This window comes from Ceratotherium simum, chromosome 24 (genome assembly GCF_057802395.1).
Source record: "Ceratotherium simum simum isolate JZ-2026a chromosome 24, ASM5780239v1, whole genome shotgun sequence".
NCBI classification, from domain to species: domain Eukaryota; kingdom Metazoa; phylum Chordata; class Mammalia; order Perissodactyla; family Rhinocerotidae; genus Ceratotherium; species Ceratotherium simum.
In genome coordinates, this window is record NC_141923.1 from 13,928,433 (window position 1) to 13,949,676 (window position 21,244).

General features: G+C 38.7%; 1 protein-coding gene across 1 annotated transcript in view; it reads left to right on the top strand.

Annotated features, from left to right (window-relative positions):
* The window catches only part of CATSPERB (catsper channel auxiliary subunit beta), a 100,836-nt gene that overhangs the window by 58,494 nt on the left and 21,098 nt on the right, over positions 1-21,244 (top strand). The window contains exons 16-19 of the mRNA XM_087448042.1: positions 129-283; positions 13,229-13,416; positions 15,418-15,756; positions 20,231-20,370. Coding sequence (XP_087304168.1) covers positions 129-283; positions 13,229-13,416; positions 15,418-15,756; positions 20,231-20,370 — 822 coding nt within the window. The remainder of the gene's footprint in view (positions 1-128; positions 284-13,228; positions 13,417-15,417; positions 15,757-20,230; positions 20,371-21,244) is intronic.

Here is a 21,244-nt window from a genome sequence, read left to right on the forward strand (position 1 = left end):
TGTTACTCCTGTTTATAAGCAAAACAATATTGTTTTGATGTGACCTGGAAACAAATCCGTTATGTGCATTTTGTCATAATTGAAGTATAAAATAGTTTAATACACTGTTTACTTGCTTCCTATTCCAGGCTCCTGATATGGGCTTTGAGACTGCACTTGCTCCACAGTATATCACCATAAATGAAATGATCTTTTATGCCTACGTACCCGCGAATGAACCTAAGGAAAGTGTACACACCAAGCAATTCAACAACATTCACTTTGGAAAAGTGATCCACTCCGGGTAGTTACTGATCTGCCTCTCGTTTATTTAGACTGCACACTGATTTCTATTCTAAATTTTGAGCCTACTTTTTTGAGTAATTTTTTGGGTCAAATAGAGTAAGTCTTTTCTTGATTCCTCACAAGGTCAAATACATTTATAGACTCCAAGTTGCCTTGCATGATGCCCCAATTTTAGAAACATGGGCCAATTATATCAGCACCAGCAGGCCAAGCTATAGAAATATATGTTTGTCATCTTGAGTATCAAAGATGTTCTGGGCTACACTGGATGCTGCTTATCCACAGCGTTCACTCACATGCCAGTTCTTGTTTGTCCTACAAACAAACACACCTAACGTGGTGGAGGTCATCTTGCATGATGTTCTGCATGGCAGGGTATGCAGAATTCTCATAAATATGCAGAAGGCATGCTTACTTCTAAGGTATCAGCAAAAGCCAATGACCCTTAAAGCGTTAAGGCCTAAAAACTCTCTTTGAGGAACAATATGAGTTGTACACCCACCTTCCCCAAATCTAGCAACCAGACAAGGAACAATATCAGATTACCAGAAACTCACCCTATTGCAAATGTGGTGGCCCTATTCCACCAGGTTGAACTCTGTATGTTATATATGTACTGGGCTGTCAATACATATCTTGTCCCACAGCCAACAGCTCCATGCACCGTGGGGCGGCTCACTGGGAGGTGGGGATGAGGACTGGAATCAGACATAATATACCAAATGCTGGTGACAGTGGTTTTTACCATGAGGATCACAGAACTTTCTGTCTCTAAGAAAAGTATCCATGATCTCCTGAACTATTTTTTGTTTTTGAGGGTTTTTGACATTCCAGGTCAGTTAGTTCATGTTGATATAGGTATGTCCTTGTAGAAAACAACTTGAATCACTTTTTTAAAGATTAACAAATGACCGGGCCAGCCCAGGTGGCCTACTGGTTAAGTTCAGCGCACTCCACTTCAGCAACCCCGGTTTGGTTCCGGGCGTGGACCTACACCACTCATCTGTCAGTGGCCGTGCTGTGACGGCGGCTCACATGCAAAAAGAAGAAGATTGGCAGCAGATGTTAGCTCAGGGCTAATCTTCTTCAGAAAAGAAAAAAAGATTAACAAATGGTTAATATCATCTTGATGTTAATATTAATCTCTTATATTCTAATTATTTTTAAAAGCATATGATAATTCTCTTAAGGATCAGAACATTTGAACACCAGAACAGCACATTCTGCAATCAGATGCAGTAACTTTGTTCTACTTCCACAGAAACTAGGGAGAGGGCATCTTCAAGGCAGGAAATGAGAGCAGAGAGCCAGGATCAGAGAATTGGAGGCAAGTGGAACTTCAACTGGGCAGGTCGAGGATTTGGGATCCCAAAGTTATGAGGTCAGCAACAGGTCAAAGGCTGATGTCTAGGTAGTGGGGGGTGGGGGTGAAGCAGGATGAGCCCTTCATTCATCACTTGCACAATAGTTACTTAACAGTTACCACACACAGGGCACTAGGGAAGGCGCCATGATAGAGCCATGAAGAAGACATTAAAGCCCATGCACTCCGTGAACTTGCACACGATTATGTCATTACAGTTGACATAAGTCTACAACAGAGGAGTGTGTAGCACTGAGAGAGTATTTTCCTGGGGGTTGAGCCTTTGTTTGGAGGATCTTGGAAGGTTTCCCAGAGGAAGGGATATTTATGATGAGATTGGAAGAATGAGGATGAAGGAAGGGGGTGGTGGTGGGGGGAAGATCCAGACAGAGAACAGCATGGGAAGGGCCCCCAGGCCAAAAGGAGTAGGATGTGTGTTTGAGAAACCAAAAGAAAACCAGAGTGACCTCAGTGTCGTGAAGAAAGGAGAAAAGTCATCAAGAGAGCGGAGCCAGGTCAGGGAGGGCCTTTTGAGTCCCAGTAAGGAATTTGGGTGTTATTCCAAGAGAGGAAGGAGCATTGAAGGCTTTTAATTAGGTGAATAACTGGATTGATTTAGGTGTAATTTGTTTACTAAATAAGCTGGAGAGACCAACTTTATTTTTTCTCTTACTGTTGCTTCAAATCCCCTCTGTGGACTTTCCTCCTTTCTACTTCTAGAAGGATGATCAGGCAAGTCCCATGGCTTTTCTCTTAGAAAGTAAATAAATATTTCCTTGGCTTAAAAAAAATCTAATTCAGTCTAATAATCACATGACTCCATTCTTGTCCAGTGTTTTAAAAAAAATTCAAACTCTTACCCAATTTAAATTGGTTTCCCAGCCACTGTTTGGGCCTGACCCAGACTGGGGAGCCTGGAGGGTGGAGAGGTGGAGTATTTCTCATTCTTATGATTTTCTGGTTCATATCCTCCCCCCCTCATAGCTTATGGTTTCTAGCCCTTTCAGGGTTTGGGTGAAAGAAGGCAGGTGAGATAAAGGGGTGAGGAGTCCTCCTGATGGAGACCTCTGGTGGAGTCCTTCAAAGGGGGCAAGGCCACTCCTCCAACTGGTGACGACTACGCCCATCACCTCCAGGCCTCTGGAAGTGTGTCACTCTGTGGGGTCCCTTCATCCTTCAGGCAGTCCTTCTGAGCAGCATTCCTTTTCTTTCCTGCCTCTTCCCCACCCCTAACGCTCTGCCAGTCCCGCAGAGATAAGCATTGCCTTGAATTTTGTGTTAACATTTAAAATTTTTTTCTTTATAGCTTTAACACGTGCATATGTATCAAAATGTATTGTTGAGTTTTGCTAAATGTATCATTTAGCCATGTATATCTTCTTCCATGACTTGCCTTTTTCATACAACATGATGCCTTTTAAATTACACTGTATGCTTTTTAAATTACTCCATGTTGATGTATGTATCTGTAATTCACTCACATGAATATGCCACAATTTGTTTAGCTTTTCTCCTCTGTTGTCTTGTAGTAGCTTTAAACTTTGCTTTTCATTTTTAAGTTTTTAACCCGTCTAGAATTGATGTTGTGTATGGTGTGAAGTGGGAATCTGATTTTTTCTTTCTTTTTTTTCATATAGATAACCAACTGTCTGTACAAGTCCTTCCTTTCCCCGCTGATCTGCTGTGTCACCCCCGTGATATACCATAGTTCCATATATGCATTGGTCTGTTTCTGGTCTCTCTTCTGTTTCATTGTTGTATTTGTCTTCCCATGTCACACTGACTAAATTTCTCTAGCTATATAATTCATGTGAATAGCATCCCCTCCTGATTTTTCTTGGCCTTTCTTCTTGCATTTAAACATTAGATTCAGCTTGTCAAGTTCCATTAAGAAAAAAACCCACAACAACCTGTTAATAGAAATCACCTCTTGCGGCCAAATTCTGCCTTATATCTGCAGTTAGATCTTGGCTGGAAATTTCTTGCTCTTCTCCTAGCAGTAAGATGACTCTACTTTGTTCTCTTAGAATTTTAGGCCCAAGACAACTTCCTGACCCTCCTTAAGGAGTAGAGAGTTATTCTTTTATCCCTCCCTCATCTGTAATGTGTCTTTGCCTGTGCCCTGTGGATGAGTGGCTCTGCTTGTTTTCTCCCAGTAGCTTAAATTTTTTGCTTCATAAGGGAGAAGGGTGAAGGAGGGAGGGGGCCAGGCTTCAGTGCCAGCCCTGCCAACCCCAGATACTCCTCCTCAGCCACTGATCACCTCTTTTGAGGCCTGTGCGCAAGTGCATTTAGTGTCCAACCTCCTGTAGCTTATGGCTTTTGCTTCCTATGAAAGAAGGTTCAGGGAAGTGGATGATGCTTCATGCCTGTTTCCTCCCATCCTCCCATCCTCTCATCCTCTGTGCTGCCTGTACCACCAGCAGGGCTCTCTCTGGTCAGTTGACCTGCCCCAGTCTTTCTCATGAGCCTCCAGGGAAGCCCTTGGGAAGGAACTTGCAAGTGAGTGCAGACTCTCCTCTGAAAGATGCCCAGCATTTCCAGACTCACACGCCAGCACATACTCGGCCTTTGCAGTTTTTCACAATTTTAGCTCATTCTTACTTGCTTGTGTGGTGGCCAGCCCTGTGTCTCTCCCTCCCACGCTGCTCCATAGGTGAGACCGTTCCAGTGTCAGATTCTCCTTGGAATGGCTTATTCCTGCGGATTTCAGGTTACTTGGTTATCTTGTGACCTTAGTTCTCTGACGGGCTTAAGGAAAGTGATGATCTATGTGTTATCTGTTTTGTTTTTTCTTGCGTCTTTCTACATCAAAAGCAAAATTAGAAGTCTTATAATTGACTTTTGTATAGTAATATTAAATTTTTCAAATTTGCTAAATTCTTTTCATAATTCCAGTTCTTTGTCTATATATTTTTTGGGGTTTTCTGAGTAGAGGTAGTTATTTTTCTAAGTAGATAATCACATCACCTTCACCTAAATTGTTTTGTTTCTTCCTTAACATTTCATACTTTAACATATTAGACCTTTTTCCTGTTACAGTATCTAGGACGTTGTTTAATAGAAATGAAGATAGTGGGTGTCTTAGTCTGTTTGGGCTGCTGTAACAAAATACTGCAGACTGAGTGGCTTATAAACCACAGAAATGTATTTCTCACAGTTCTGGAGACTGGAAGTCCAACACCAGGTGCCAGCCTGGTAGGTTCTGGTGAAGGCCGCCTTCTGGGTTGCGGATTGCCAACTTCTCCCTGGGTCCTCACATGATGGAAGGCGACAAGGGATCTCTCTGGAGCCTCTTTTATAAGGGCACTAATCCCATTCATGAGGGCTCCACCCTCATGACGTAAATCACCTCCTAAAAGCCACACCTCCTAATACCATCACCTTGGGCATTAGATTTTCAACACATAAATTTTGGGGGGACGTACACATTCAGACCACAGTAGTGGGCTTCCTTGTTGTTTCTGACTTTTAAAAGAATATTTTAGGGGCTGGCCCTGTGGCTTGGTGGTTGAGTGCGCGCGCTGCGATGCTGGCGGCCCGGGTTCGGATCCCGGGTGCGCATGGAGGCACCACTTCTCTGTCCATCCTGGGGCCGAGTCCCACGTACAGCAACTGGAAGGGTGTGCAGCTATGACATGCAACTATCTACTGGGGCTTTGGGGGCAAAAAATAAAATAAATAAAATCTTTAAAAGAATATTTTAAACATTTCACCATCACATATTATCCTTTCCATAGTTTTTTTAAAACCCTTTTTCATTTATAGGAAATTATCTTTTTTCTTTTTTCAGTTTAAGAGGTGTTTTATTTTTGATTTTCAATTAAATGTTTCTTCTGTATCTAATAAGCTTGTCTATAGAATTTTTTCCTTTAACCTTTACTTGAATGTTGTGAATTATTTTATGGATTTGCTGTTGAACCAACGTCAAAGTCTTGGAATAAACCTATCTTGTTCATTGTGTATTATCTATTTTCATACATTTTTGGATTTAGTTTGCTAATACTTAGGATTTTAGCATCTATGTTCATGAGTGAGGTTTGCCTGTAGCTTCTCTTTCTCATATAGTCCCTGTGTGATTTTGTCAACAAGATTATACCAGCCTCATAAATGAATTTTTTATTTTCTGGAATAGTTTAAGTTGGAATTTTCTGTTTCTTGAAAGTTTGATTTTTGAAATTGGTTGAAACTTTCCTTATGGCCTAGGACTAGGCCATTTATTATTCTCAATTTTTATAAATATTCCATATGTGCTTGTAGAGAATATAATCTCTTGTTTTTGAATGCAGTATAGATATTTATTTGTTAGATTAATCTTAATTATGATGTTCTCACTTTCTGTATTCTTACTGATTTTTTTCTGCTTAATCTATCAATTATTGAGAGAGTTGTGTTAAAATTTCCTGATATGATATTGGATTTATCAATTTATTATTGTATTTCTGTCAATTTTGCCTTATGTATTTTGAGGCTGTTATTAGGTACATATAAGTTTAGAATTGTTACATCTTCCTGATGAATTGAACATTTTATTAGTATTTGTTGACTATTTTTATCTTTATAATGCTTTTTTTGGCATTCAGTGCTTTTCTTTTTTTCTAGTAAAACATACATAACATAAAATTTACCATTTTAACCATTTTTAAGTGTACAGTTCTGAGGCATTGAGTATATTCACCTTGTTATGCAACCATCACCACCATCCATCTCCAGAACTTTTTAATCTTTCCCAGCTGAAACTCTGTACCCATTAAACAACAACTCCCCATTTCCCCCTCCACTCAGCCCTGGCAACCACCATTCTACTTTCTGTCTCTATGATTTTGACTACTCTAGGGAGCTTATGTAAGTAGAACCATAAAATATTTGTCCTTTTGTGGCTGGCTTATTTCAGTTAGCATAATGTCCTGAAGTTTTATTCGTGTTATAGCATGTGAGAGGATTTCCTTCATTTTTAAGACTAATAATATTCCATTTTATGCATATACCACATTTTGCTTACCTATTCTTCTATGATGGACACTTGGGTTCTTCTACCTTTTGCTTATTGTGAATAGTGCTGTTATGAACATGAGTCTACAAATATCTCTTTGAGAACCTGCTTTCAATTCTTTTGGGCACATACCCAGAAGTGGAATTGTTAGACCATATGGTAATTCTATGTTTCATATTTTGAGGAACCTCCATACCAATTTCCACAACAGCTGCACCCTCTTACATTCCCACCAACAATGCAAAAGTGTTCTAATTTCTCCATATCCTGGCCAATGCTTGTTATTTTCTCTTTATTTTTTTTGATAATAGCCATCTTAACGGATGTGAGGTGGTATCTCATTGTAGTTTTGATTTCTGTTTCCCCAATTGTTAGTGATGTTGAGCATCTTTTCATATGCTTATTGGCCACTTGTATATCTTCTTTGGAGAAATGTCTATTTAAGACCTTTGCTCATTTTTAAATCGGATTGTTTGTTTTTTGTTGTTGAGTTACAGTGGTTTTGGGGTTTCTTTTTTTTTTTTTGGTCGGTTGTTCATGTGGTTGTACTAGCCTTCTTTGGGTGGTATTTGCCTGGTATATTATTTCAGTCCTTTTACTTCCACCTGCCTTATGTATCTCATAAAAGACGAATATGGATTTTGTGTTTTTTAGGCAATCTAACAATTTCTGTCTTTTAATTGGAGAGTTTAGTCCAATTACATTTATTTTTTACTAATATATTGTAACTCATTCCTACCATCTTCTTTTGTACTTTCTATTTGTCCCACTTTTTCTATGTTTCTTTTTTGGTGTCTCTTCTTGCTTGCCTTATTTTAAGGTTCTTCTTTCTCCTCATTCCATTTTTTTTTTTTCTTTTATTGGATTGCGACGTTTATGCTTTTTTTTTTTTTAGTGTTATTTAAGATTTTCCCATATGTGTTAACTTAAAGTCTAAAATTAATTGATATTTTTATCCTTTTCCCACTGTATATGTAACCTCAAACCCTAGGTGTCTGGTCTGTCTCCACTCTATATTTCTCAGGATGAGTCCAATTTTGATCCCTATGTCCCTTAAACCTCAGAAGACATATTGCAACTTATCAAGTGGTCCCCTCGAAGCCTTTCTTGGCTTATCATGAGGAGAAGCACTTTCTTCTTCTCCATGTAGGGTGGCATGGAGATGAGAGGTGACAGGCACAGCACACCATTACTACTGCCTTCTTTAATCTCATAAACTCTCATTTATCTTAAGTGATCTAGCTTTCTCTTAGAATACCACTCTGGCTGTGATATGGAGAATGAATTGGAGGGTAACAATTGTGGATGCACTTAGATCAGTTAGAAGGCTTTGGCAGTAGTCTAGGGTAAAATTTTTGGTGTTTTAGTCTAATGTGTTGATAGTAGAAATGGAGGGGAATGGATGGATTTGAGAGATATTTGGGAGATAACTCAACAGCAGAAGGGAGCTGGAGCAGTTTCCATTACTTTGCTCCATTGCCTGGCTCTTTGCCTGATAAAAAACATCTGTGCTTGTCTTCTGTGTGCTGCATCCAGCTACATCTTGTCTTATCACTGTGACAGGATCTGAGGTTCTCGTATTGTCCCTAGAAAGACAGGTACCTGAAGAAGACAGACTGTGGGTGAGGGATCAGGCAGTGTGGATATGGCAAATGGTAGGCTTGGAATTCAAAAAAGAGTTTGAGGAATAAGAGTCAGCAACTAAAGTTAGATGATGGAAAAGAAGGGATTCAGAACATTAGCAAGGAATCTGGACCATGGGGGCCAAAAGACTTGTACAATCTCAACAACAGGATAGGGCACCACCTACAATGAGATGTTGGGTATTGAATCAAAATCCTTTCCACCAAGGGAATTGATTAAATACCTTCAGGCAAAAAAACTGTATCTGCTTGATAACAGGGGAAGTATAGTCATTCCACAAATGGTCCAGTATTGAGAAGGAACTACTCTCATTTCATAACAAGGTCAGTTGTTCTTAAGAATCTTCACAAAATCCTAAAAGTGATAACTTAATGTCAATATTCCTACTAAATTACTTAGAAGAAAAGCATCATCAACATTTACACATAGCTTTTAGTAAAGCTACTCATTAGTTCAATGAATATTTATTGAGTGCCTATTACCTGTCAGGTCTTACGCTAGGACTAAGAATATAGTAGTAAGATAGACAAGGTCCTCGCCTGCATGAAGATGACACTCTAATGAACAGAGACAGGTGATAAACAGGTAAGCAAAAAACAAAATAATTTTAGATCTAATACGTGCTATGAAGAAAGTAAATATGGTGACAGAGGGAGTGAGGAGGATAAACAAAGAGCCGAGAGCAAAGAGCAAAGAGCCGTGGGGAGAACTTTCCAGGCAAAAGAAATTGCAAATGCAAATGCAGTGAGGCAAGAAAAAATTCAGATGTATTTAATAAACAAGAAGAAGGCTGGTATGGATGGTGCAAAGTGAGATGGTGTGGTGGATAGGTCAGTGAGAAGGTAGGCAGGTGCCAGATCACATAAAGTATTGTGGGCTGCATGAGAAGTTTACATTTTACTCTTGGTGCCAGGGGAAGCCATTGGAGAGTTTTATGTAGGAGAGTAAAATAATTTATATTTTTAAAAGATCACTCTGATGTGAAAAGTGTAAGACAGGGTGAGAGTAGAAGTTTCCAGGCCCCTTGGAAAGCTATTGAAGTAATATAGGTGAGAGAGGAAGGTGGCTGAAGCAGGTGCTTTTGAGAAAGACAGGATTTGATGATGGATTGCCTGCCGCAGGTATGAACAGGAGAGCAATCAAGAATTATCTAGGTTTTTGCTTTGCAGCTGGGTGGATGATGCTGTAGTTTTCTGAGATGAAGAGTGCCAGGTTAGGTAGGGTCACTGAGAGCTCCATATTAGAAATATCCTTTGAGATGTCTGTTAGGTACCCAAGTGAAGATGTGAAGTTGGCAGTTGGATGGATGGATGAATTCATAGCTCAGAAAAGTCAGAGCAGGAGCTCAGCGTTTGGCATTATTCCAATACAGATGGGCGTATGTAGAGAAGAAAAGAACTGGCACTCCAGGAAGGGAGATTAGCCAGAGAAGGAGGCCCCACAAAGAAGGCTGAGAAGGAGCAGCCAGTGAGACAGAAGAAAAACCAGGAAATGTGGGGCCATATAAGCCAAGAAAGACAGGTGTTTTGGAAAGTATCGCATGGACAACTGTGACTCATGCTGCTGAGAGACTCAATGAAATAAGGACAAAGAAGTGACCTTTGGATGTGGCAACATTCCAGGCTGTAGTACCTTGGTTAAAGCAGTTTCATTGGTGTGGGGTTGAGTGGGTGGGGCGGGAAAACAGCATCGGTCCTGGGATGGGGGCTTAGCATATTTAGGTAGTGAAATTTGATGATGTTTGTCTTTTTGCAGTGTTTTCCCCACTCAACAGATATTTCTTTCCACCTCAGGAACTCACGGACTCCTAATATTAAGAACATCTTTCATTGCCTAAATCCCATTCCCTCCTTTAAAAGCTGATTCCTCACCTCTCCTGGAAGAGTAGAGCTTGATTACCCCCAAGTGCAATCCTAGACGCTTGAATACAAGAGACTCAATGTACTTTTCCAGTGGTGGGAGAAGTGGGGAGACAGCTTCAGTAAGTAAGGTGGCTACCTTGCTATTGCTCATCGACTTCAGATGCAAAAGGGTTGATTTTTTTTAACTAATAAACTTTATTTTTAGAGGAGTTTTAGATTCACAGCAAATTTGAGGAGAAAGTACAGAGTTCCCGTATATCCACTATCCACACACACACACACAACCTCTCCCACTATGGACATCCTGCACTATAGTGGTACATTTGTTACATTCAATGAACCTACACTGATACATCGTTATCACCCAAAGTCCGAAGTTTCTGTTACAGTTCATTCTTAGTGGTGTACATTCTATGGGTTTGGAAAAAATCTGTGATGACGTCTTTCCATCTTATAATATCATATGGAATAGTTTCACTGCCCTAAAAATCTTCTGTGCTCTGCCTATTCATCCCCAATCCCCAACCCCTGATGTCTTTACTGTCTCTATCGTTTTACTTTTTCCAGAATGTCATATAGATGGAATCATACGGTATGTAGCCTTTTCTAATTGGCTTCTTTTATTTAGTAAAATGCATTTAAGTTTCCTCCATGTCTTTTCATGGCTTGATAGCTCATTTCTTTTTAGTGCTGAATAATATTCTGTTGTCTGGATGTACCACAGTTTATCCACTCACCTACGGAAGCGCATCTTGGTTGCTTCCAAGTTTTTGGCAGTTATGAATAAAGCTGCTATAAACATCCTTATTTAGATTTTTGTGTAGACTAAAGTTTTCAACTCACTGGGATAAATACCAAGAAATGTGATTGCCAGATTGTATGGTAAGGGTATGTTTAGTTTTATAAGAAACTGCTGAACTGTCTTCCAAAGTGGCTGTACCATTTTGCATTCCCTCCAGCAATGAATGAGCGTTCCTTTTGCTCCACATCCTTGGCAGCATTTGGTGTGGTCAGTGCTTTGGCCTTTGCCATTCTAATAGATGTATGGTGGTATCTCACTGATGTTTTAATTTGCATTTCCTGATGACACATGTTGTGGAGCATCTCTTCGTATGTTTATTTGCCATCTGTATATCTTCTTTGGTGAGGAATCTGTTCAGATCTTTTGCTTTTTTTTTTATTGGGTTGTTTGTTTCCTTATTATTGAGTTTTAAGAGTTCTTTGTATTGTAGGGGATCAGAATATGCTACCCCCAAATATGCCACTTTGGCATAAGGATTATTTTCAGCTGAAGGCAATTGAGAAGAAGTAGAAAGAAGAAAAAAATCTCTGCCTTCCCCAACTCTACCAGGAAAGGCAGGTTGATTCTTAAGCACCAGAGGCTCTTATCAGCCCAAAGACACTGAGAGGAATCTAGATAACAAACCTTACTAAAACAACACTTATCTTCTATTAGTTTCCCCCATATATTTACTTTTCCACAGTTTGCCATGCCTAAAAGCTTAAGCCCCTTTTCCTTTGCCCTGTCATGTCTCTACAAATTTACTGTTCTTTGGGGAGATGCTATATAAGCTGCAAGTTCTAACTACCCCTTCAAGTTACTCATCACTGAGGTTTCTCCTGTGTGTAAGAGTGATGCACAGGTTAATAAACTCTATTTGTTTTTCTCTTGTAATCTGTCTTTTGTCAGTTTAATTTCCAGGTCCCCAGGTGCAGAACCAAGGAGAGTAGAGAAAAAAGAGGTTTATTTCCTCCCCTACAGTTTATCTTGGATAACAGTCCTTTATCAGATGTGTCTTTTTAGATTGTCTAATTATTTTCTCCCAGTATGTGTCTTGTCTTCTAATTTGCTTAACAGTGTCTTTCAGAGAGCAGAGGTTTTAAACTGTAACAAAGTATGGCTTAATCAATTTTTTCTTTCACAGAGTGTGCTGTTGGTCATCTAGATGTTCTTCTGTTTTCTCTTAGGAATTTCATAGTTTTGCACCTTATATTTAAGCCTATGATCCATTTTGAGTTAATTTTGTGAAAGTTATAACATCTGTGTCTAGATTTATTTCTTTGCGTATGATATCCTAAGTTAACATTTTAAAAATAGATTTTTTTCCTTGATTATAAAGTATATGCTCATTGTGGAAATTTCTTAAAAGACAGTTAAATATAAAGAAGAAAATTGAAATCATAATGGTTAACCCTTTGATTAATTACCAACTAGTCTGTTTTTGTTTTTGTTTTTTCTTAAGGAAGATTCGCCCTGAGCTAACATCTGCTGCCAATCTTCCTGTTTTTTTTTGTATGTGAGCCACCACCACAGCATGGCCACTAACAGACGAGTGGTACAGGTCCGCACCTAGGAACTGAACCCAGGCCGCCAAAGCAGAGCCCGCCAAACTTAACCACTAGGCCACTGGGGCTAGCCCACCAATTAGTCCTTTTTAATATGCATTTTAACATTTTTCATCTTGCTTTTTTCATTTAGACCTTATCATATGACCACTTTCCATATGTAATTATAAGCTCTCTGTAAATACAATTTTAATATTTGCATTTGGTCTAAGTAGATCATGTATTATCATTTACTTAATTTTCCCACTGTTGGCATTTCTTACTTCTAATTTTTATCATAATGCTGTGATGAACATCTTTGTGTGGAAAGCTTTTTTCTCCCCTGTGTTTCAAGTTATTTACTTAGGATAGAGCCTTGTCAGTAGACTTATGGAATCAGAGTGAAGAAAATAATGCTAGAGCTCTTAATGCATAATGTCAAATTGCTTTCTGGGAAGCTTGTACTGACTTACAATCCCACCAATTCATCAGTGGATGAATGCCTATCTCCACTCAATTCTTGCCACTCCTGAACCCTGTCATTTAAAACTCATTGCTAATTTGATAGGTGAAAAGTTCTATCCCATTGCTGTAATTGGCATTTCATTGATTACTAATGAGATTGAAGAAATATTAATCAAATGTTCATTTGTTAGCCATTTGTGGTGTATTTTGTTTGTTAATTATACATTCATAAACTTGCTCATTTAAGCCACAGTTTTTTCCAAATTCCTTAATGTTTGTTGGTTTGTTTAGGAAAACTGGAACAGCTTACATAAGAAAAGTATTGCAACACAACACTCCTGAAGGATTTTTGTCCTCAGTTATTGCAGAAATTGTAGACCCTTTTGGAATAGAAGAAGTGCATGAGAGCTCCTGTTTGTCTAGTTCCCTTTTCATTAATCAAGCTGGAAATTTCTATCAACTTACTCTTCAATTACAAAGTAAGTATAAAATATAATACATCTCTGATGGCAAAAAAATGAATAATTATCTTTTAGGAAGACTGTTCATGCTCATTTATAGAATAGATTTCAAAATTTAGTCCAATTGACAATCTATAGAAATCTACATATACTTAGGTTCCTGGAGGAATTTTTTATTTCTAATATAATAAAACCTAGCTATAACTTCATTGATACTTCATTAATAGTAGTGCCTATCATTTATTCCTATGACGTTATTTTGCCTTAAATAGTATTCATAAGAAGTGAAAGAAAATAGGAAGTCCATGCCAATTTTGCCCTACATAATAAAATAATTTTGAATCACTTTAGGAAATTTCTATTTCAAAGGATTATAAGATAGATACATTGCAAACGTTAGTATAGTTTATTGTAAGGATTTGGGTTTTACTCTGAGAAAATGGGAAACCATTGAAGGGTTTTGAGCAGAAAGTGACATGATCAGACTTATGTTTTAACAAGCTTGCTTCAGCTGCTGTGTTGAGACTAGACTGGGCAGGTGATGGAGAGAGGGCAAGAAGGAAAGCAGAGAAATCAGTTGGGAGGCTATTGCAATAATCAGGTGAGAGATCATAGTAAATGTAAAAATGCCTGTTACTCATCTAAACAGAAAAATAAGGTAGATATTTAAAAAGACAAGTCTGAAATTCAGGAAAGACATCTGGACTGGAGAGATAAATATGAGCAGTCAGCATATATATGATAGTTAATGCTATGAGACCAGATGAGATCACCTGGAAAATGAGTGTAGATATGGGAAGGAAAAGGTCTGAGGTCCAATCCCTGGTGTTCCAACAATTAATGGTCTGGAAGATGGGGAATAATCAGGAAAGGAGATTGGATGGTCTGCTCAGAGAAGAACTGAGAGCGAGTGTGCCTCAGAAGCAAAGGGAAGAAGGTGTTTCAAGGAGGGAGTGCTCCTGTGTTAGATGCCACCAATAGGTCAGGTAAGATAAGGAAAGAAAACTGGGCAATGGATCCGTGTGGAAGTCATTGATAAGCTTGACAAAAGCTGTTGTTGGGTGGCACAATGTAGACAAAATCCTGATTGGGATAGGTTCAAGAAATTATGAGAGGAGAGGAATTGAAGACAGTGAATAAAGGCAACTCTATCAGGGAATCTCACTCTAAAGGTGAGGAGAGAAGTTATGTGGCGGTTGTAGGGAATGTAGAAAAGGATTTTTGTTGGTTTGTTTAAAATGGGAGAAATTAGAGCATGTTTGCATAATGAAGGGAATTATAAGGTTCTCTTCTGACTACTTCTATTAAGCTTTTCAGAATCAGGTGAATATTGTTGTTGTTGACATGTTTCATGACCTATCAAAATCAGTTGATAATGATGCCCCCGCCTCCTTGAAACAGCCTTCTTTTGGCTTCCCTCATATTCTCTCTGATGGCTTTTCTCTAGTCATTTCTTCTTTGTCTCCTTTGTGGAATCTTTTTCCTTCCCATTCCTTACGTGGTGGTGTTCCTTATGCTCCTGCCCTGAAGCCTCTTTTCTTTTAAATCTTTGTGCTCTCCTTAAGCAATAAATTATTCATCCATTCAACAAATATTTATTGAGCACCTTTTATATAATAGGCAGACTTTGGGCACTGGGGAAACACCTGCTACATTATCCTTCTCTTATAGAATCACAATCAAGATTCTAGGTTCCTAAGGCTCTTGGCAGTTCTTTGGTAAAGAATTCAGCTTTCTTCTAATGACTTAGCCCTACATATTTTTTCCTGCTGAGAATTTTATAGAACTAATTTCATAGTAAATATTAAAGTATAGGTTTGTGCTTGACATATTCCTGATACACTTTCTCTAAAATAATTTGAATTATAGCCTGAAATCTGGCAAACGTGTTCTCTGGTTAAGCCCATAGTCTAAAAACTCAAATAGCATATTCATTGGTTGTGTCCACCAGTGTGCTTGGAGAAAAGAAAACCGATAACTTTGGCAGTTTTATTTTATACCAAATCATTTCTGTTTCAGGTCCAGGTGTTATTTCCTCATTTCAAGATTCGGATATAGAGAAGACTGTGGTGATTCCTGGCTACAGCAGCTTCCTGATCACAAGCATTCTAGATGATAAGAATGCTTTGGCTGTGGCTACCATGCCTGAAAGAGTGCCCAGCAATATGGCCTTTCTCAAAGACTCCTGGTTCTTACATGACTTTGGGCAAAGAAATGGAAGAACATGGAAAATATATTCAAAACCGTGTAATTACTGGTTTCAACAACATGATGATTTACTATCCCTCAATGTCCTGAAATACATTGATTTGGGGAAATCTCATGCTTTAAAAGTTAAGGTCATCCCTAATACAAAAGGTAAGTTTATTTTTATTGGGAAACAGCAAAAGGAGATGTTACTGGTTTCCTTGGATGTGAAATATACTCTTTGATATTTCCTTTATCTTTGGTTTCCATAGTAGCTGGCATCCTACTAATAACAGTATTAGCTTCTCATTATTGAGCACTTACTATGTGAGAGGCTCTGTATTAAATGATTGTTTATGTGTTTTTTTAATTTAATGTTTATAAAAACCCTAAATTATAACCCTCATTTTATGAGGAAAATGAGGTTAAGTTACCAGCCCAAGTTTGCACAGGATTTTAGTTTAGATTTTTGCTGTCCTCTGAAAAGAAAGCCTGTCAATTATTTGGTATTGTTATAATTATTTCAAGCATATATTTTAAGCCAAAAAAGACTTTTAAATAGAATTTGGTATTTTTCCCCATTTTTCCAGGAATTTATTTATTACAAAAGTAACACAAAACTTATTAAAGAAGATGGAGAAATGGCATACTGGAAAAAATATAACAAAAAATTATAGTAAATTCATTTATTCTCTATATATTCCAGCACAAATCCCACATGTTCTAATTATTTTAGCTTTAAAATATACTAAATTGGTTGTTAAATTGTGCAATCAGTTTTACTCATTCAGTTTGATGGAAGCAAATAGTAATCAGCAAATTAACTCACTTGCCTCTTTGTAAAGAAAAACCTAGTCCCTGCTACTCAAGCTATGGTCCCTGGACCAGCCACATCACCATCACCAGAGTGCTTGTTAGAAATGTGGAGTCTTGGGCCGGCCCCGTGGCTTGGTGGTTGGGTGAGCGCGCTCCACTGCTGGCGACCCGGGTTCGGATCCCGGGCTTGCACCGACGCACTGCTTCTCCGGCCATGCTGAGGCCGCGTCCCACATGCAGCAACTAGAAGGATGTGCAGCTGTGACACACAACTATCTACTGGGGCTTTGGGGGGAAAAGTAAATAAATAAAATCTTTAAAAGAAATGTGGAGTCTTGGGGCCGGCCCGTGGCTTAGCGGTTAAGTGCGCGCGTTCCGCTGCTGGCGGCCCGGGTTCGGATCCCGGGCGCGCACCGACGCACCGCTTCTCTGGCCATGCTGAGGCTGCGTCCCACATACAGCAACTAGAAGGATGTGCAACTATGACGTACAACTATCTACTGGGGCTTTGGGGGGAAAAAAGGAGGAGGATTGGCAATAGATGTTAGCTCAGAGCCAGTCTTCCTCAGCAAAAAGAGGAGGATTAGCATGGATGTTAGCTCAGGGCTGATCTTTCTCACACACACAAAAAAAGAAATGTGGAGTCTTTTGTGGCTCCATTCCAGTTTTAGGGTTGTTTTTTCTATTTCTGTGAAAAATGTTATTGGCGTTTTGATAGGGATTACAATGAATCTGTAGATTGCTTTAGGTAGTATGGACTTTTTTTTTTTCAGGGAAGGATTCGCCCTGAGCTAACATCTGTTGCCAATCTTCCTCTTTTTTTTTTTTCTTCATCCCAGTGCCCCAGTGCCTGGTTGTATGTCCTAGTTGTAAGTCATTCTAGTTCTTCTGTGTGAGCCGCCACTACAACCTGTCAACTGACAGACAGGTGGTGTGGTTCCACGACCGGGAAACGAACCTGGGCCGTGGAAGCAGTGAAAGTACTGAAACTTAACCACTAGACCATCAGGGCTGGCTCAGTATGGATATTTTAATATTAATTCTTCCAATCCATGAACATGGCATTCCATTTACTTGTGTCTTCTTCAGTTTCTTTCACTGATGTCTTATAGTTTTCAGTGTACAGGTCTTGCACCTCCTTGGTTAAATTTATTCCTAACATTTTGTTCTTTTTGATGCTATAGTAAATGGGATTCTTAATTTCTCTTTCAGATAGTTCATTGTTAGCGTATAGAAACGCAACTGATTTTTTTGTGTGAGTGTGAGGAAGATGGGCCCTGAGCTAACATCTGCCAATCCTCCTCTTTTTGCTGAGGAAGACTGGCCCTGGGCTAACATCCATGCCCATCTTCCTCCACTTTATATGGGACGCCACCACAGCATGGCTTAACAAGTGGCACGTTGGTGCGCGCCCGGGATCCGAACTGGCGAACCCCGGGCCACAGCAGCGGAGCGCACACACCCAACCGCTTGCGCCACCAGGCCAGCTCCCGAAATGCAACTGCTTTTGTAAGTTGACTTTGTATCCTCCAACTTTACTGAATTTGTTTATTAGTTCTAACAGTTCTTTGGCAGAGTCTTTAGGGTTTTCTATATATAAGATCCCATCATCTGAAAACAGAGACAATTAATTTTACTTCTTCCATTCTGATTTGGATGCCTTTCCTTTCTTCCTTCCTTCCTTCCTTCCTTCCTTCCTTCCTTCCTTCCTTCTTTCTTTCTTTCTTTCTTTCTTTTTTTTGGCAAATTGTTCTGGGTAGGGCCTCCAGTACTGTGTTGAATAGAAGTGGTAAGGGTGGGCATCCTCGTCTTGTTCCTATCTTAGAGGAAAAATTTAAGATTTGAGAAATATGAGTATGAGTATGATGTTAGCTATGGGCTTGATGTGATGTTAGCTATGGGCTTGTCATATAAGGCCTTTACTGTGTTGAGGTACATTCCTTGATGTACGTGGGGAGAAGTTCTTTGACATTGGTCTTGGCAATGATTTTTTTTGGAAATGGCTCCAAAAGCACAAGCAACAAAAGCAAAACTCAACAAGTGGGACCACAGCAAAGGAAACCATCAACAAAAGGAAAAGGCAACCTACGGAATGGGAGAAAATATTTGCAAACTATATATCTGATAAGGAGTTAATGTCTAAAATATATAGGGAACTCATACTACTCAATAGCAAAAAAACCAAACAATCCAATTAAAAATAGGCAAAGGATCTGAATAGACATTTTTCCAAAGAAGACATGCAATGGCCAACAGGTACATGAAAAGATGTTCGACATGACTACTGATCAGGGAAACGCAAATCAAAACCGCAATGAGATATCACCTCACACCTGTTAGAATGGCTATTATCAAAAAGACAAGAAATAACAAATACTGGTGAGGATGTGGAAAAGAGGGAGTCTTTGTACACTGTTGGTGGGAATGTAAATTGGTGCAGCCACTATGGAAAACAACATGGAGGTTCCCCGAAAAATTAAAAATAGAACTACCATATGATCCAGCAATCCCACTTCCAGGTATATATCTGAAGGAAATGAAATCAAAGAGATATCTGCACTCTCATGTTCAGTACAGCATTACTCACAATAGCCAAGATACGGAAAGAACCTAAGTGTCCATTAACAGATGAATGGATAAAGAAAATACGGTATATATACACAATGGAATGTTATTCAGCCATAAAAAGGAAGGAAATCCTGCCTTCTTTTTTATAGTAACATGGATGGACCTGAAGGATATTATGCTCAATGAAATAAGCCAGACAGAGAAAGACAAATACTGCGTGGTATCACTCATATGTGGAATCTAAAAAAAAAAAAGTCTAGCTAATAGAAATAGAGCAGAATACTGGTTGCCAGTGGCTGGTGGGTGGGGAATATGGGCAGAGGTTGGTCAAAGTGTACAAACTTCTAGTTATTAAAGGAATAAGTTCTGGGGTGTACAGCGTGATGACTGCAGGTAATAATACTGTATTGTATATTTGAAATTTGCTAAAAGAGTACATCTTAAGCGTTCTCACCACAAAAAATAAAAGGTGACCACGTGGAGGGATGAATGTGTTAATTTTGGCAACCATTTCACAATGTATACATATATCAAGTCATCATGTTATACACTTTAAATGTATACAATTATATTTGTCAATTATGCCTCAATAAAGCTGGGGCGTGGGGGTACAGAATCTCAACTCCTCCCCAGACCTGCTAAATTTGAATCTGCATTTCAACAAAATCCCCAGTTAAAGTTGAGCAAGCACTGGTCAGATGACTTTGGTTTAAGAGAAAGTGCTGCAAATGAGACTTCAGGCACATCATTTACTACTCCTCAGCTCTGCTCTACTGATTAGTAAAGACGGCAATTAGACTACATAGTCTTTCCGATCTCTTTTTCCATTAAATTTCTCAGTGTGGAGAGGTGGCCTGCAGGCAGAAATTGGCCTGATGACATATTGTGTCTGAACTGCCTGGGAGTTTTCTCTTGGCAACAGTTGATTGACAGCCCTTTAAATTGAGCGTGTACTCTTCAGTTTCTCTACTGAGTTATCCAACTCAGTGTGACTGATACTATCCAAGGGACTTCATATGCATCCGAGAACCCGCCTAAGGAATGAAGGGGAGCAATATTTCTGTGAGAAAATATTTGCGAAATTAAATTTTTCTAAGAACGATTCAAGTTGACGCTATATAAATTGCTAACTATATTTGCAGCCATTATGCAACCTTCATAATAAATTCTGCAAATGTTCCAGAATCCTGATTAGCCAGGCATGATTCAATTGTTTAAAATGTTCATGATTTATTATTCACCATTGTCCTTGTTTCTGCAGGTGTTCGAACGCTCAAAATACCGCTACTGAAAGTAATTGTTGGAAACCCAACTTTGTTGGAAGTTAAAGCTGAAGGCACTTTTGACTATACTGATAGTTATCTAATGGAAATTTCTGCAGCTAGCAAAAGTTTACATCAGGTAAGGTTTTCTTTAATTACAAAAAAAATCTATTAATTATATAAAATTTAGAATACAAGCTAAGAAGGAAAAATTACACACAATCCTACCCATCAAGGATGACTAAGCACTTTTAACATTTTGAGTATTACAATAAGGCAGTGAGCAGTGCAGGGCAGAGGTTACAAGAGTGGGCTCTGGAAAGAGTGAGTTAGATTGCACTTCTGGTATGTCTGTGTCAACTTGGGAAAGTTACTGTGGCTAGTTTCCTTGTCTATAAAATGGAGATGATAATAATGATACCTACCTCTCAAAACAACCTCACAGGGTTGTTTTGAGAATTAAATGTGATCACTCAAGGAGGGCATCTGAAACAATGGCGGGCACATAGAAAATGCTTAATCACTATGAACTTACAGTATTTTCCTAAAACTAGGAGAGCATTATATATACACATTAAAAGATTTGCTCCTTCCACATAACTATATATTTTAATCCTTTTGAGTCAATAAATATTTCTCTATATATTCTAAAATTTTTTAATCATGAAAACTCTCAGATATAGACAAAAGTAGAATTTCCATATACCTATTACACTGAAACAATATGTAGTCAAGATTTTGCTACTTTTGCTTTATCATCCCTATTTAATTTTTTTTGTTTATATTCTGATATATTTTAAAATGAATAGCAAATCTCAAGTCATTTCACTTCAATGTGCTTTAATACACATCTCTAAAAAATATAGGTATTCTCTCTCACATAACCACAATGCCATTACCATCCCTAAAACTTTTTAAACTAATTTTTTGGTGTCCTATAAAACCCAGCCCATAAACAAATATCCCCAATTTTCTCAAAAAAATTTTTATAGTTGGTTTGTTTTTGTTGGGAT